This window comes from Lactuca sativa, chromosome 1 (genome assembly GCF_002870075.4).
Source record: "Lactuca sativa cultivar Salinas chromosome 1, Lsat_Salinas_v11, whole genome shotgun sequence".
NCBI lineage: Eukaryota > Viridiplantae > Streptophyta > Magnoliopsida > Asterales > Asteraceae > Lactuca > Lactuca sativa.
In genome coordinates this window covers 29,110,425-29,122,945 of record NC_056623.2, presented here as the reverse complement: position 1 = coordinate 29,122,945, position 12,521 = coordinate 29,110,425, and the positions used below count along the sequence as shown (strand labels likewise).

Below are 12,521 nucleotides of genomic sequence, written 5' to 3'. Positions count from 1 at the left end.
CTTGAACATTTAGTTAAATAATCATGAGAATACCAAGGTGCAATACTTGTGTTTACAATCTAACTTGGCTATAGCAATTTATAAGCATAACTTGCATCAACTCTTCTTTTGTATTAAAATGACTAGAGAAGCTCATATCACATTTCCTAAATCAAAGTCACAAAACTAATGAAGCATGTAATTTTGTGAAAATCAATTAGCATTAGGTTTTAAGAGTCACAAAATCCAAAGAGTAATCTATTGCTTTCCTTACCATTATGGAGAAAATATTTTATTAGTCTAAATGAAATGAAAACAAACATTTAAACTAATTGTTGCTTGTTAAATTGAAGACCCATTAGGCCATTACTTAGCCAAGAATTTAACCAACAAAAATAACATTCACATATCAATATTCATGACTAGAGATATATAAACATGAAGGAAGTTTCTATAGAAAATATAATCATGGATATTCAACACAAGTTCATGGAGTTCTTCAAAATAACCAAAACATTCAAGCAATTACATCCAAGTCAACCAAATGAAAATCTAGCTAAGTATGGCCAAAATAAAAGAAATACAAGTTAGTTTAGAAAATACCAAACATTGTTCTAAGTGCAAGATGGAAAGAGATAACATCAATCTTCAAATTCTTCAAGTCCTTCCCAAGTATTATTGAGAGCAAAATGAGACGTTCTTCACTGTGTTGTATGTGAATAATGCCTATAATCTCCAGCAAAAAGGTGTTTAATCCCGGATTCAAAAGTATCACAAAAGCCATCTACCAACCTTCCCAAAATAGAGTCAAAAAGTCAAAACCCGGGTTCACTTCAGCACGATCCACACAGACCGCATGGGTCTCGCTGATTGCATGCCTTGGCCCATTTAAAATACAATCCAACCCAATCTTCTAATTCATGCTCCAGCCCACATGCACAGCTCTTGGGATCCCAATTGTGTTATTCCAAAGCCCCCAATGATGGTCCAATGCTCCTTCAATCTTCCATAACTCGAGTCCTTGTCCAAAGATTAAGGCTAACGCGCTTCTTGCTTATATTTACACCGAGCCCAATTGCACCACCTCAAGTTCACAAGCAATCCACAAGCCTCCAATTGTCTCGTACTCCTTCCAAACCTCCAGTAACGAATAGTCTTCAATAAATCCTGCAAAATAAGCTCAAAAGACTGGAAAGCACCCGATAAAGAAAAAAAATAACAAAAAGAGAAAATATGCATGAAGATTAACTAGAATGAGATGGTTTTAACTAAAGATAAACTATGAAAAGAAGTAATAAAAACGAAACTATCATTTGTGCTTAATCGACATATTAATTGGAGATGATAAATGACATCGAGAGTGCCAAACATATTTGTATGGTTGTTTACATATTGTTTATGATTCCCGACATCCTAGTCACAAATAGAAGAGCATAATCTGATTCTAGTCCTTGGTGGCAGTGATACATTGAGAGTAAGTGTGTATAGTGACGCCAACTTTCAAACAGATAAAGATGATCTTCGTTCTCAATCTGGTTGGGTGTTTTTGTTAAATGGAGGAGTAGTCACTTGGAAAAGTTCCAAGAAGGATACGATGGCTGATTCTACTTGTGAATCAGAGTACATAATATCGAGTGAACTGTAACATCCCGAAATTCAGGTAAAGCTATTTAACCCTTCTCTTTTGTCAATTGTCAAGATTAGCCACTTGAGTGAATTTTGTAGCACATGAGTACGTTGGGCGTACTGGGGAGTACGCTGCACGTACTCATGCGCTTAAAATGGACGCAGACTCGCCTAGGTATGCTGGGCGTACCCAAGGTTACGTTGGGCGTAAAGGGCCCAGATGTAAACCCTAATATTTGGATCGTGCACTGTATAAGGGATGCTAAGGATCATTTCTCAGCCACCATATCAGAGAGTGAAACCCTAAGAGAGCCTTCCTTCGTCCCTAAGTGTGTGCGTGAGTGTTCTGAGCTAAAGGTGTCTTGGTGTGTAAGTGAAGAAAAAGGAGAGAAGCTTGTGGAGGCTAAGGCTTGAGGTGCAAGTTTGGGATCTGAGATCTTCAGTGGAAGAAGCTTCATCTAGAGGTATAAAGTTCAAAACTTTCCTCTTTATTTTGGTTTGGTGTTGCATGGACCATTTATAGGGTTAAAAGTCCCAAAGGTGGAGACTTTATGAGCGTAATGGACTCCATGGACCTAGATCTGTCCCATTTCAGTGATGTTTATGTTATAGATCCATAAAAATCCCAACTTGGTCGTTGTTATGGGGTCATGCTTGAGTTATGAGCTTTCTAGGGTTGGAAATGGAATGTTATGGGTGTTAGTGACTTGTCCAACCATGCAAAGGCTTAAAGTCACCAACTTTATGGATTAAGAGGCTTAGAAATGGTCAGATCTAGAAGTTGGACGTGTGTCTTAACTGTTTAAGACCTCAAAAGCTTAGGAGTCTGAAACTGGGAATTACGCGGGGCGTAAGGGGTCGCGTACCCCGTTTCTGTGAGGATGCCGGGTACGCCCAGCGTACAGGTTTGGTATGCGCAGCGTAACCCGGAGGGTTGACTTTTGTTGACTTTTAGGGTTTGGTCAACTTTAGGGTTTTTGAGCCATGAGAGGGGTAAAATGGTCTTTTACCCTTCTGAGAGTACTAAAAGAGGGAATAGTCTAGCCTTGAGGGTTGTATTGATTAAGAGTGTTTATTTTATATGATTAGGCGGAGGCTAGACCGGATTTTTACCTAGCCCGAGGTTACCGAGTTACCCGAGGTGAGTCTTCTCACTATACCTTACCAAAGAGTGGTAATCAGAGTTATGTGACAGAGTATCTTGTATGCTTTTGTATGATGTGATTTCTATGTGATTGTGCTATGTATGATTCAGAGTTTACAGAGTTAGGACCGACAGGTCCACAGATTTAGGACCGGAGGGTCCACAGAGTTATAAGACTGGAGGGTCCCACTGAGACACACTGACCAGAGGGTTAACCAGAGTTATAGCCTCGAGTGGCTAATATGTGTTGAATGTGGTATTTTGGGAAACTAACTAAGCATTTATGCTTACAGTGTTGTGTTATGTGTTTCAGGTACCAGTGAGGATCGCGGGAAGGCGCCGACATGATCAGTACACACATGAGGAGTTTTTACATTATGATCTTGGGTTGTGTTTTTATGGATTGAGATGCGATACAATAACATTTTTATAATATTTGTGAATGAAAGCGTGTTTTTAGATTGTGAAAAATTATTTGAAAATTTGGGTGTTACATGAAGCATCAAAGGAAGCGGCTTGGCTAAAGAATTTCATCAGTGATCTTGGAGTAGTTCCAACAATTCAGGAGCTAATGGAACTTTTATGTAATAACAAAGGAGCAGTTGCTTTGACCAAAGAACCAAGAGATCATGGTAGATCAAGACATACCGACTTAAAGTATCATTATATAAGACATAGTGTTGAAGAAGGTCATCTCATAGTAAAGAGAGTTTTGTCATAATAGAATCCTGCAAATCCTCTCACAAAGGCTTTGAGTAGGGATAAACATAGTTAACATGCTAAGAACATTGGCTTGAGAGATGACATTAGTTTTAGTAGCTAGACGATTAGTTTGAAACTTGTAACAAAATAAATATAATTGATTTTGGTGATTAAATAATAGAGATTGTTTACGAGTTTGTTTACTACCTGTGTCAATTATTTATTCTTGTGTTACGTTTTACATGTTTTACTATCCTGAATAATTTGATTATTCGAAGCTCCACAGTCGCTCATACTTTAGGAAGTAAGTAGTGAATGAAGATTGTCATGAATTGGCTTGTAGATTGTCTAAGGAGTTTAGACATAACAATTGTGTTGCTACAACGTTCATAAGTACTTAGAAAATTGAGCTTTGAGTATTGGATAAACCCACGCTCAGAGAATTACTTCATGGATTGTATAATGAGTAATTATGAGACGATAATATCATATTCTTAAAATGGAGATATATGAGTTGTAATTTTCCCATTTAAACAAGCTCCGTCAATGATAATAGGACGCAAACATTTTTTAACGCTCGAATATACAAAATAATAAAATAGATTCAATAATTATATCTAGTACATATATAACATGTACAAAAAAGTACACATAGTAAATATAACCGTGCAACCGATAACGATGAAAAAGTATTCAAATATATTGTTGTCTTTTGTCTTTATATTCTTTATATGTGTAATGGTCTCTGAATTATTCATCTCTAAAATGTAACAATATAAAATGAAGTTTTTGAACTCCTTATTTAGGGATTCGTATTAACATATTTAGAACACATATTTTTGCACTCTATGTTTTCCGGTATTAAATATATACACCAAAACAATCATTTATAATTTGTTGGATTTGTTTTCCTTTTGTATATTTCATGCTCTATCGACTAAGATGTCCTTCACGAAGTGACCCAACACTTTCTGTTGGCTTGTCGATGATAGGGACAAAGTTGTGTGTTTGAGAAAGTGTGACTTTTTGATAGTTTACGAACTTAGAATTAATTCGTAATCTTATAATTTGTAACCCTTAAACGTCGTTTATAGTTTTGGTTATTAGTTGCTTTTAAATCCAACTTTAAGCATGTATGTTGTAGATTTGCACACTCTAATCTTAAATCCCTCTTTAACGCATTTGAATCCTATATTATGCTTAGACTGTTAGTTGCTTTTAAATAATTTATACAACTTCACATACGAAGAATGATTGTGGGCTACAAAATTTTTACGTGTTTTATCTTATAATTTGGCTAATGGTAAGGTTTTATGCATCCCCAAAATAGCGATTTTGCTTCTTCGTAATCTGAAAAAAATTGAAACATGATGTTATGCTAATCAAAATACTTTTTAAAAATACTTATTTTACCACCATTATAAGTCAATAAACAATTTTATGTAAAAACACTTTTAAAGTTCAAAAAATACTCCCAAACACCCCTAAATACAAAATAATACTTGCTATTAACCATGAAAAAACTACTGAGAAAATAATAATAATACAATTTGAGTCCAATTCTTGGGGGCCAAAGTGTAAAACTTGCAAAACATCAATAACCAAAAGCATAAATTTTGTTGAGGTTATTATTTATTTTTAAATACATTGGCGAAAGGCGCGTGGTTTAGCGTTTCAAATCACAATCGAAAATCGAAATCATGTTTCAATTTTTTAGTTTTAAAACCCATGAAAATAGCCGCCATGCACATTTCACCAATTTCTAATCCCTGATCCCGCATCTGACGTGTCAACTCCCCATTTGTCCCTTCAAAAATTTCATCTCAAAATTTTCACTAAAACACCCTTCGCCCCTCCATTCGCAAAAACCTCAAATTTTTTTGAATCAGATTGAAAATGGCGGCACCTTCCTTCATTATATTACTTACACTCTCTCACCCCATTTCACCACCATCAATCTCCGAATCTCTCTCCTGGTTTCGTGGGTCTAAAGATTATTAAACAATGGCAGACCAGGAGAACAACTATGGTGTTAGAGTTACTCGCCAGGCGAAGAAGAGGGCCATGGAGGCGATTGGATCTCAGTTTCAACCGGCGAACAAAAAGAGGGTCGTGTTGGGTGAGATATCGAGTAATGCGGCTTCATTGGAGAATCCGAAGGTGGGATCTGATCTTGTTCAGAAGACAAAATGTGGATCGAAGAAGGTGAAGAAAGCTGTGAAAGCAGTGATAGCAGCGGCTAAAAAGCATGAACTTGCTGCCGAGAAGACGGACGACCCATTGATTGACCCTCAGATGTGCGAAGCTTACGTCTCAGATATCTACGAGTATCTTCATAACATGGAGGTATACAAATTTCCCCTTTCATTTTCAGTTCCCATTCCCACTTCCATTGCTAGTTTCAAGGGTTACTTTGAATCTAGGGCTTAATTTTAGTCGTTCTCATGTTAATCCGGGATATAAAAGTACCAAGAAATGTAAATATAGATTATGACTGAAAGTAATTTGGGAATCCATATTAAAGTTTAGTTTCTATTCTGAATCCAGATGGAAGCAAGAAGAAGACCACTTGTTGATTACATTGAGAAAGTACAAAAAGATGTTACTGTGAATATGCGAGGTGTATTGGTAGATTGGTTAGTAGAAGTTGCAGAAGAATACAAGCTTCTTCCAGACACTTTGTATCTCACCATCTCCTACATCGATAGATATCTATCAGTAAATGTTCTCAACAGACAAAGACTTCAACTTCTTGGTGTTTCTTCAATGCTCATTGCATCGTAAGTTTTACAATTTGGGTGTTTAATCTATTCATTTTTACTCCATGATTTTATTCGTATGTCTAATTTTTCTTTCAATACGCAGAAAATACGAAGAAATCAGCCCTCCACACACAGAGGATTTCTGTTACATCACAGATAACACGTACACGAAGCAAGAAGTCGTGAAGATGGAAGCCGATGTGCTAAAAACCCTAAAATTCGAAATGGGAAACCCCACAGTTAAAACATTTCTCAGGCGATTCACTAGGATTGCTCAAGAAGATTACGATGTAAAACTCTATTTCTTTCTTATCTTCATTACCCTAATTCACGGCTCATCATGTAATTGCTAATTTATGGATTCTCTTTTTCATTTTACAGTCGCCCAATTTGCAATTAGAGTTCTTGAGCTATTATCTAGCAGAATTAAGCTTACTAGACTATGGTTGCCTCAAGTTTTTGCCTTCCATGGTGGCTGCATCAGTTACATTTCTTTCAAGATTCATGCTCAAACCGAATTCACACCCATGGGTAAGAATCGTATATTCTCAAACTATTACATTCTTTGATAAAATAGCTGTGAATTTTTTGTTCTTATGTGTTATATTTGTTCTACAGAATTTAACTTTGGAACAGCTCTCTGGATATACACCCTCTGATTTGAAAGAATGTGTTACAATATTACATGAATTACAATCAAGTAGAAGATGTGGAAATTTGGTAGCTATTAGAGAAAAATACAAGCAACATAAGGTTTGTGCAACATTTTCATTATCAAATTACATAATTCTTGTTTCCATCGCTCTAAAATCTGATGAATCTGTGTTGTTTTTCTTATTGCAGTTCAAATGCGTGGGTGAATTGTTGTCTCCTTTGGTGATTCCATCTTCCTTCTTTAATAGCATCAAAGAACGATAGTTTTGATGAAGATTCAGATTTGATATAGAAGTTTTGATGGAAGCTGCAGCTTTGACCCATAACTTTGAGTGGTTTGACTAGATTGATGCTTTGAGGGTCTTGATTGATGTTCCTAATGGAAGCTTTGGATATGACTGTAATTGTTCTTCTAGATACTGGATTTTGGATAAAGAAAGAAATGTTGATTGGTTGTTTAAATGAAAGAGATATGTGGTAATGGTGTTTTTGGAAAGGTTGGGATGCTATTAATAGCAACATGTAATAAAACAGAAACTTACATTCATATTACAAAAACCTTCCATTAGATTTGTGCACATTTTGTATATTCTATTACTTAACTTTCTATTTTTAGTGTACTTGGCATTTTGTCCATCCAATAGTGAACTTTACTTCTTTACACCAAATTGTTATAAAATTGCTCTACCTCATGCTATTTGCTATACTATATTTTTGGTGTTGGTGACTATTAAAACACCAAATATTTTGTTATATTATTGATTAGGTGTAAAACTCGTGTATTATACGGGTTGATTAAAAAAATTAAATATTAAAATATAAACTTAATTTTTTTTTTAAATAAAAATGAGTGGAAACAAGCAACCTTACTAAGCTAAGAAAGGTGCTTGTTGAGTAAGGCCGGCTTTCTTCGAATGCTTGAGCGCTTCTTTCTCATATCGATCATTCAATATCCTTGACTTTTCAATAAGGGGCGCGTTAGCTAGGCCGTTTTTTTGCAGGAGTGCTAGCGTGTGCCCTTACGTTTTCTTCGCTTGCTCTGCAGTACGAGCCTCATACAAAGCCGCGCCCCTTTAATATGATGAAGAGGGGCCGCCCTCTTTTCTTTTCCGCACCAATCCTTATTTACTACTACATCTTTTTTTGGGGTGTATAGCTCAGTTGGTAGAGCATTGGGCTTTTCCATAAATGGAATCAGTTTGAGTGAATTACTTACCGCAGTCAAAGCCAACAGGGAAAGTCAGGTCAAGAGAGAGTCTTTCCGATTAGTGCATCTCGCACTTCCAATTCATTCCGAGTTAGAAAAAGTAAGTTCCTTCCCGGGTAAAGTCCTTTTAAATGGATTACTAGTTCCTTCCTTCCCAATCAATGCTAACTCTATCTTCCTCTCTTGTAATTTAGGAGATTTCCCCGGCCCATAAAGAACTGTAGTTACAAATTAGACGTTGCATTAGTTCACGAATTATGACAAGCATTCTATCTCTATATAGAGAAAGAAAAAAAGATATTTTTTTCTAGTGTAATTCCATTAAGTCTTTCGAGTTTTTTCGTTCCTATTCTCCTTTCTCAAAAAGGGGGACGTTAAACAAAGTTAAAGGATTACTTCGTTCTTGATAGTTATTTACTTAATCGGTGAATAGAAGTATACTCTGGATCGGAATCGTGGGAAGTACTCCTTGATCATTTCTACAAATTTAAAGCCCCAATTAGAATTCTTTTTATCCGAAGAAAAATAGACTTACATAATCTCTATTACGAATCCTTTGTGTACCTTAGTGTTCCTAGCTATCCACTCATTTTTATCAATCTACTTTAGGGTAATACATATGGTAATAGATAGTAAAAACCCCATAAAGTTGATCTTTTGAACCCGCGTCAAGTTATGATCACTAATCAATTAATCTTGGGGTAAACAGTCTCTAATACTTATGTTTACTTTTCTTAACTCTTGTACATAGGAAATGAGATTCAATATTTTACTGCAAATTGATAAGCCGTTTCTTTCACTCATATAACTATCTGGTTTTCTTCATCAACCCCCGAATAATGAATAAAAAACGAAAATAGATATTCAAATCATGACACTTCTTTCCTAGAAAGAAAAGAAGTACGGGGCAATTTATGTCTTAACGAATCACACGTAGAGATATTGATAACACACATAGAGTTAATGGTATTTCGTAACTAATTGATTGAGCAGCAGCTCGTAGACCTCCAAACCCAAATATTCCATGCTATCGCACATAAGGTCGTACGCCACTGGCAATCAAAACCAAACTTAAGATCTTTACAAGAAGCATTGCTGCATAACCAATCCGTGAATGCCAAGGAGTAGAAGGCACTTTGATGCTCAGTGGGAATAAAGATGTTCCAGATCAATTTAGCAAAGTGACACTCACGCAAAACATGTAAACAATCCTAAAAGGTGTCCACATCTAGAACAACTGCTAGTCCCCGAAAATGCCTCTCCCGTCCCGTCCTTCTCTCTTGACATGGAACCCGCGGATGTCAGGCCCCCCCCCCCCCCCCCCCCCCGCCCGAACCGCGTCACCAAAGCGGCTCCTTTTTGGTAGAAGATAGGTCAAAAACCTATGTCAGTTCGAATCTGACGAGTCGTTCGTTGATTCGTGTGAAGAATAGATCTCGTTACTCAGGATTTCTTGATCTCAGTCGATTTGATGCGTCATAGATAGATAATCGACCCCTTTCTGCTTCTAAAGTTGCCGGAGGGTCCATCATCAAGAATGACCTAAGATGGTCAGAAGCATTCCTAACAATGCTAGCCACAGCGGAATACTCCGGCAAAACGGGTCGCCATTTCGCGGAATCGAACGCCCTAAGAGGAAGATTTCATTTTCTTTCTTTTTCGTGGAACGAAGTTGATCCATGGTCATCGGGATGTCTATGTTGAAAGAGAACCTAACCTGAAGAGTCATTGGTTTTCCAGGTCGGAAAATGAAGCAAACAACTAAGGTGGACAAGAGGCGAACCACTCAGCTGATGAGTCAGCTATACTTTTTTAAAAATAGCCTAATGAGGAGACGATCATAACCTCTGAGCTCAAAGATAGAAAGCAGATTCCTTTTTTCAGGTTTTGCGTAGCTTCCCAAGCGTCCGACTTTCTTTTTGGGTTCCAAGAGGCAGAGTAGCTTCAGCATTAGGGTATGGGATAGAGTTCGAGTGAGGCATCAACCATAGATTGCGGAACTTTCGAGATGCTTCCTTGCGAAAGCCAACGGATTCTGTACTGTAACTCAACCTTCTCATCCATGGAAGGATTCCTTATTCGATGATAAATGTCAATCGAGGGCACCCTCATTTCCAGAGAGAGAATCAGGCTGCACAGAAGGGGGAAAGCCCTCCTACTGAGCAAGATCATTAATTAATATTAATAAGGAAGCACTTAACTTAGGGCAGCCAGTCTCACTTCACACAGCACAACGCCTTGCTATTTGTGACATCCCCAAAATCACGGCCAGAAAAGACCGATTTTGTTTATGCTTTATAAAAATCAGAGCACTTTATTTTATAAAAAGGTTGCAAAATTTGTTCCCAGAAAAACATGGTAAATACGTTATTAAAACATTTTCGAAGAAACGTATTTATTTCATTTTAAAACGTTTGGGATGTCATCGTTAATACCGAAACATAAGCATAAAACAGAACTTACAATGATTTACACTAGTGATCTACATCTCTTTAAATCTCTCAGTGTAATGTCACTTCACTTCGTCACCCGTGATATACATAAACTGAATGGGTCAGGTTGGGAAACCTGGTGAGTACTGTCACAACTAGAAATTTTGTGTCTTGTAATCACTACACTCAAGTAAAATGTAGAATCAAAAACTTAAGAGCATGTATGATACTTACTCTATGACAACAAAATTTCAATCCAATACACCATACAAGTACTACAAATAGTCAACAAGCAATTGGAAACCCTAGAAGTTCTTGTTTAGGTCCATTTTGAACTAGGACTTCCTTATTGGACTCAATGGGCCAATAAGCTTCCAATTTGACTATCATGGGATTAGAACCTTTAAATGGGCTCTAATTGGATCCACATTCATTTATTTCAACATTTTGGGCCATATTGGACCTAGAATGAAATAAATTAAATATTATGAACCATAATTAACCTAAACTAGCCCAACAAAGTGTAAAAATCATATTATATTTTTTTTGGGCCAAAAATCATCCAAACTAACTATAATATGGGCTTAGGGGCATTAAAGCCCAATGATCTCCTTTTCCTTCCAAATTCTCGGCCCAAAGCCCAAATCCAAGAAGTAAGGAGTTGACTTAAGCCTTGCCACCTCACTTATACCCCACATATCTCCATGCATGGACCAACATGCATCTAGGATTGTCAACTCAACTCTCTCTCTTCTCTTCTTCTTGATCTCGGCCGAAAGCACCCCCCCACACACACACTTTCATCACTTTTTACTTATCAAACACTCTCAAGAACACCTTCACCTCTCTTCACTAAATTTTCAAGAATTAAGGGCATTTCAAGGAGATTTTTCACAAGAATCACCATCCAAGGTAAGGTTATACTTAAATCTATGATCTAGGTTCCTTGATCTATCAAACATCTCTTCTTAACTCATAAGAAATCATGATCTTGCATCCTAGAATCACCTCAAGGTCGAGATCTTCCTCAAAGTGTGCTAGGGCCGAAAATCACTTCATTTTCTTCCATCTTTTCTCCAAAACCGAAACCACGCCCAAAGGTGAGCTTCATACCCCCTATTTTTTGGTTTTTATAAGTTTTGTGGGGGGGGGGGAATACAATCAAATGTGTAGATCTATGAGTATATGTATGCTTTGTATGATTTCTATGCTTATTTACATGTTTATATGTGATTATGGTGTTGAAACTAGTCAAAAAGTCCTTAAAATCGAGATTTGCATTAGGGTGTATGAAACAAGTGTTAAACATATTATTACACACAAATCATTTCTAGAGAAATAACCAACTTGGTTAACATGAACTCTTGGGCTAAAAATCCCATTTTTGGACTCAAAATGTTAAAAATATGAAGTTAAAGGGCCCAAAATGTCAAAATACAAATTCTGAAGGATGAGATGAGTCAAAGCAGTTTCAAGAATGGATTTTCCAGAAATTTACTCTTTGGAAGGATTAAAATGTGAATTTTTAAGCATAATGGGCCAAAAATGAACTTTTCGGGCCAATAAAGCCCAATATGCGAGATTTTCAAATTAGAGGGGCTGAAACTGTATTTTCTGTAAAACAGGGGACTACTAGTGCTCCAAGTCCATTTCAAGGGTTAAAAATGCTTTTCATATTTAAAAAGGACCAAAGATGCAAAAATTTTCTATTTTGGGCCAAAAGTGTAAAAACTGCGAAAATGAGGGTTTCAGCCGAGAAAACTTTATTTGATGGACTAAAACTGTTTTTCAAATAACTTTGAGCTGAAAAATAACTTTTCTACAAGTTTTGATACTAAAGTGTCAAGAAAAATGGTTTGAGGACTAAAATAGAAATTTATTTTATACAAAGGGTTAAATGTGTAAATTATCCAAAAGAAAGGGTCTGCAATAAAGAAACATCCTAATGTTTTAAAATACTAGCATCTCGACTATCGGCAAATTATAATACACCTTCAACACCACAAATCGTTATC

General features: G+C 36.6%; 1 protein-coding gene across 1 annotated transcript; it reads left to right on the top strand.

Annotated features, from left to right (window-relative positions):
• Positions 1–5,338: 5,338 nt before the first annotated feature.
• LOC111889133 (G2/mitotic-specific cyclin C13-1) lies at positions 5,339–7,435 on the top strand. Its single transcript, XM_023885278.3, has 6 exons — positions 5,339–5,797; positions 5,999–6,231; positions 6,317–6,503; positions 6,595–6,744; positions 6,832–6,966; positions 7,057–7,435. Exons 1-6 carry the CDS (start codon positions 5,456–5,458, stop codon positions 7,129–7,131), a joined length of 1,122 nt encoding a protein of 373 aa, XP_023741046.1. The 5' UTR covers positions 5,339–5,455; the 3' UTR covers positions 7,132–7,435.
• The last annotated feature ends 5,086 nt before the right edge of the window (positions 7,436–12,521 follow it).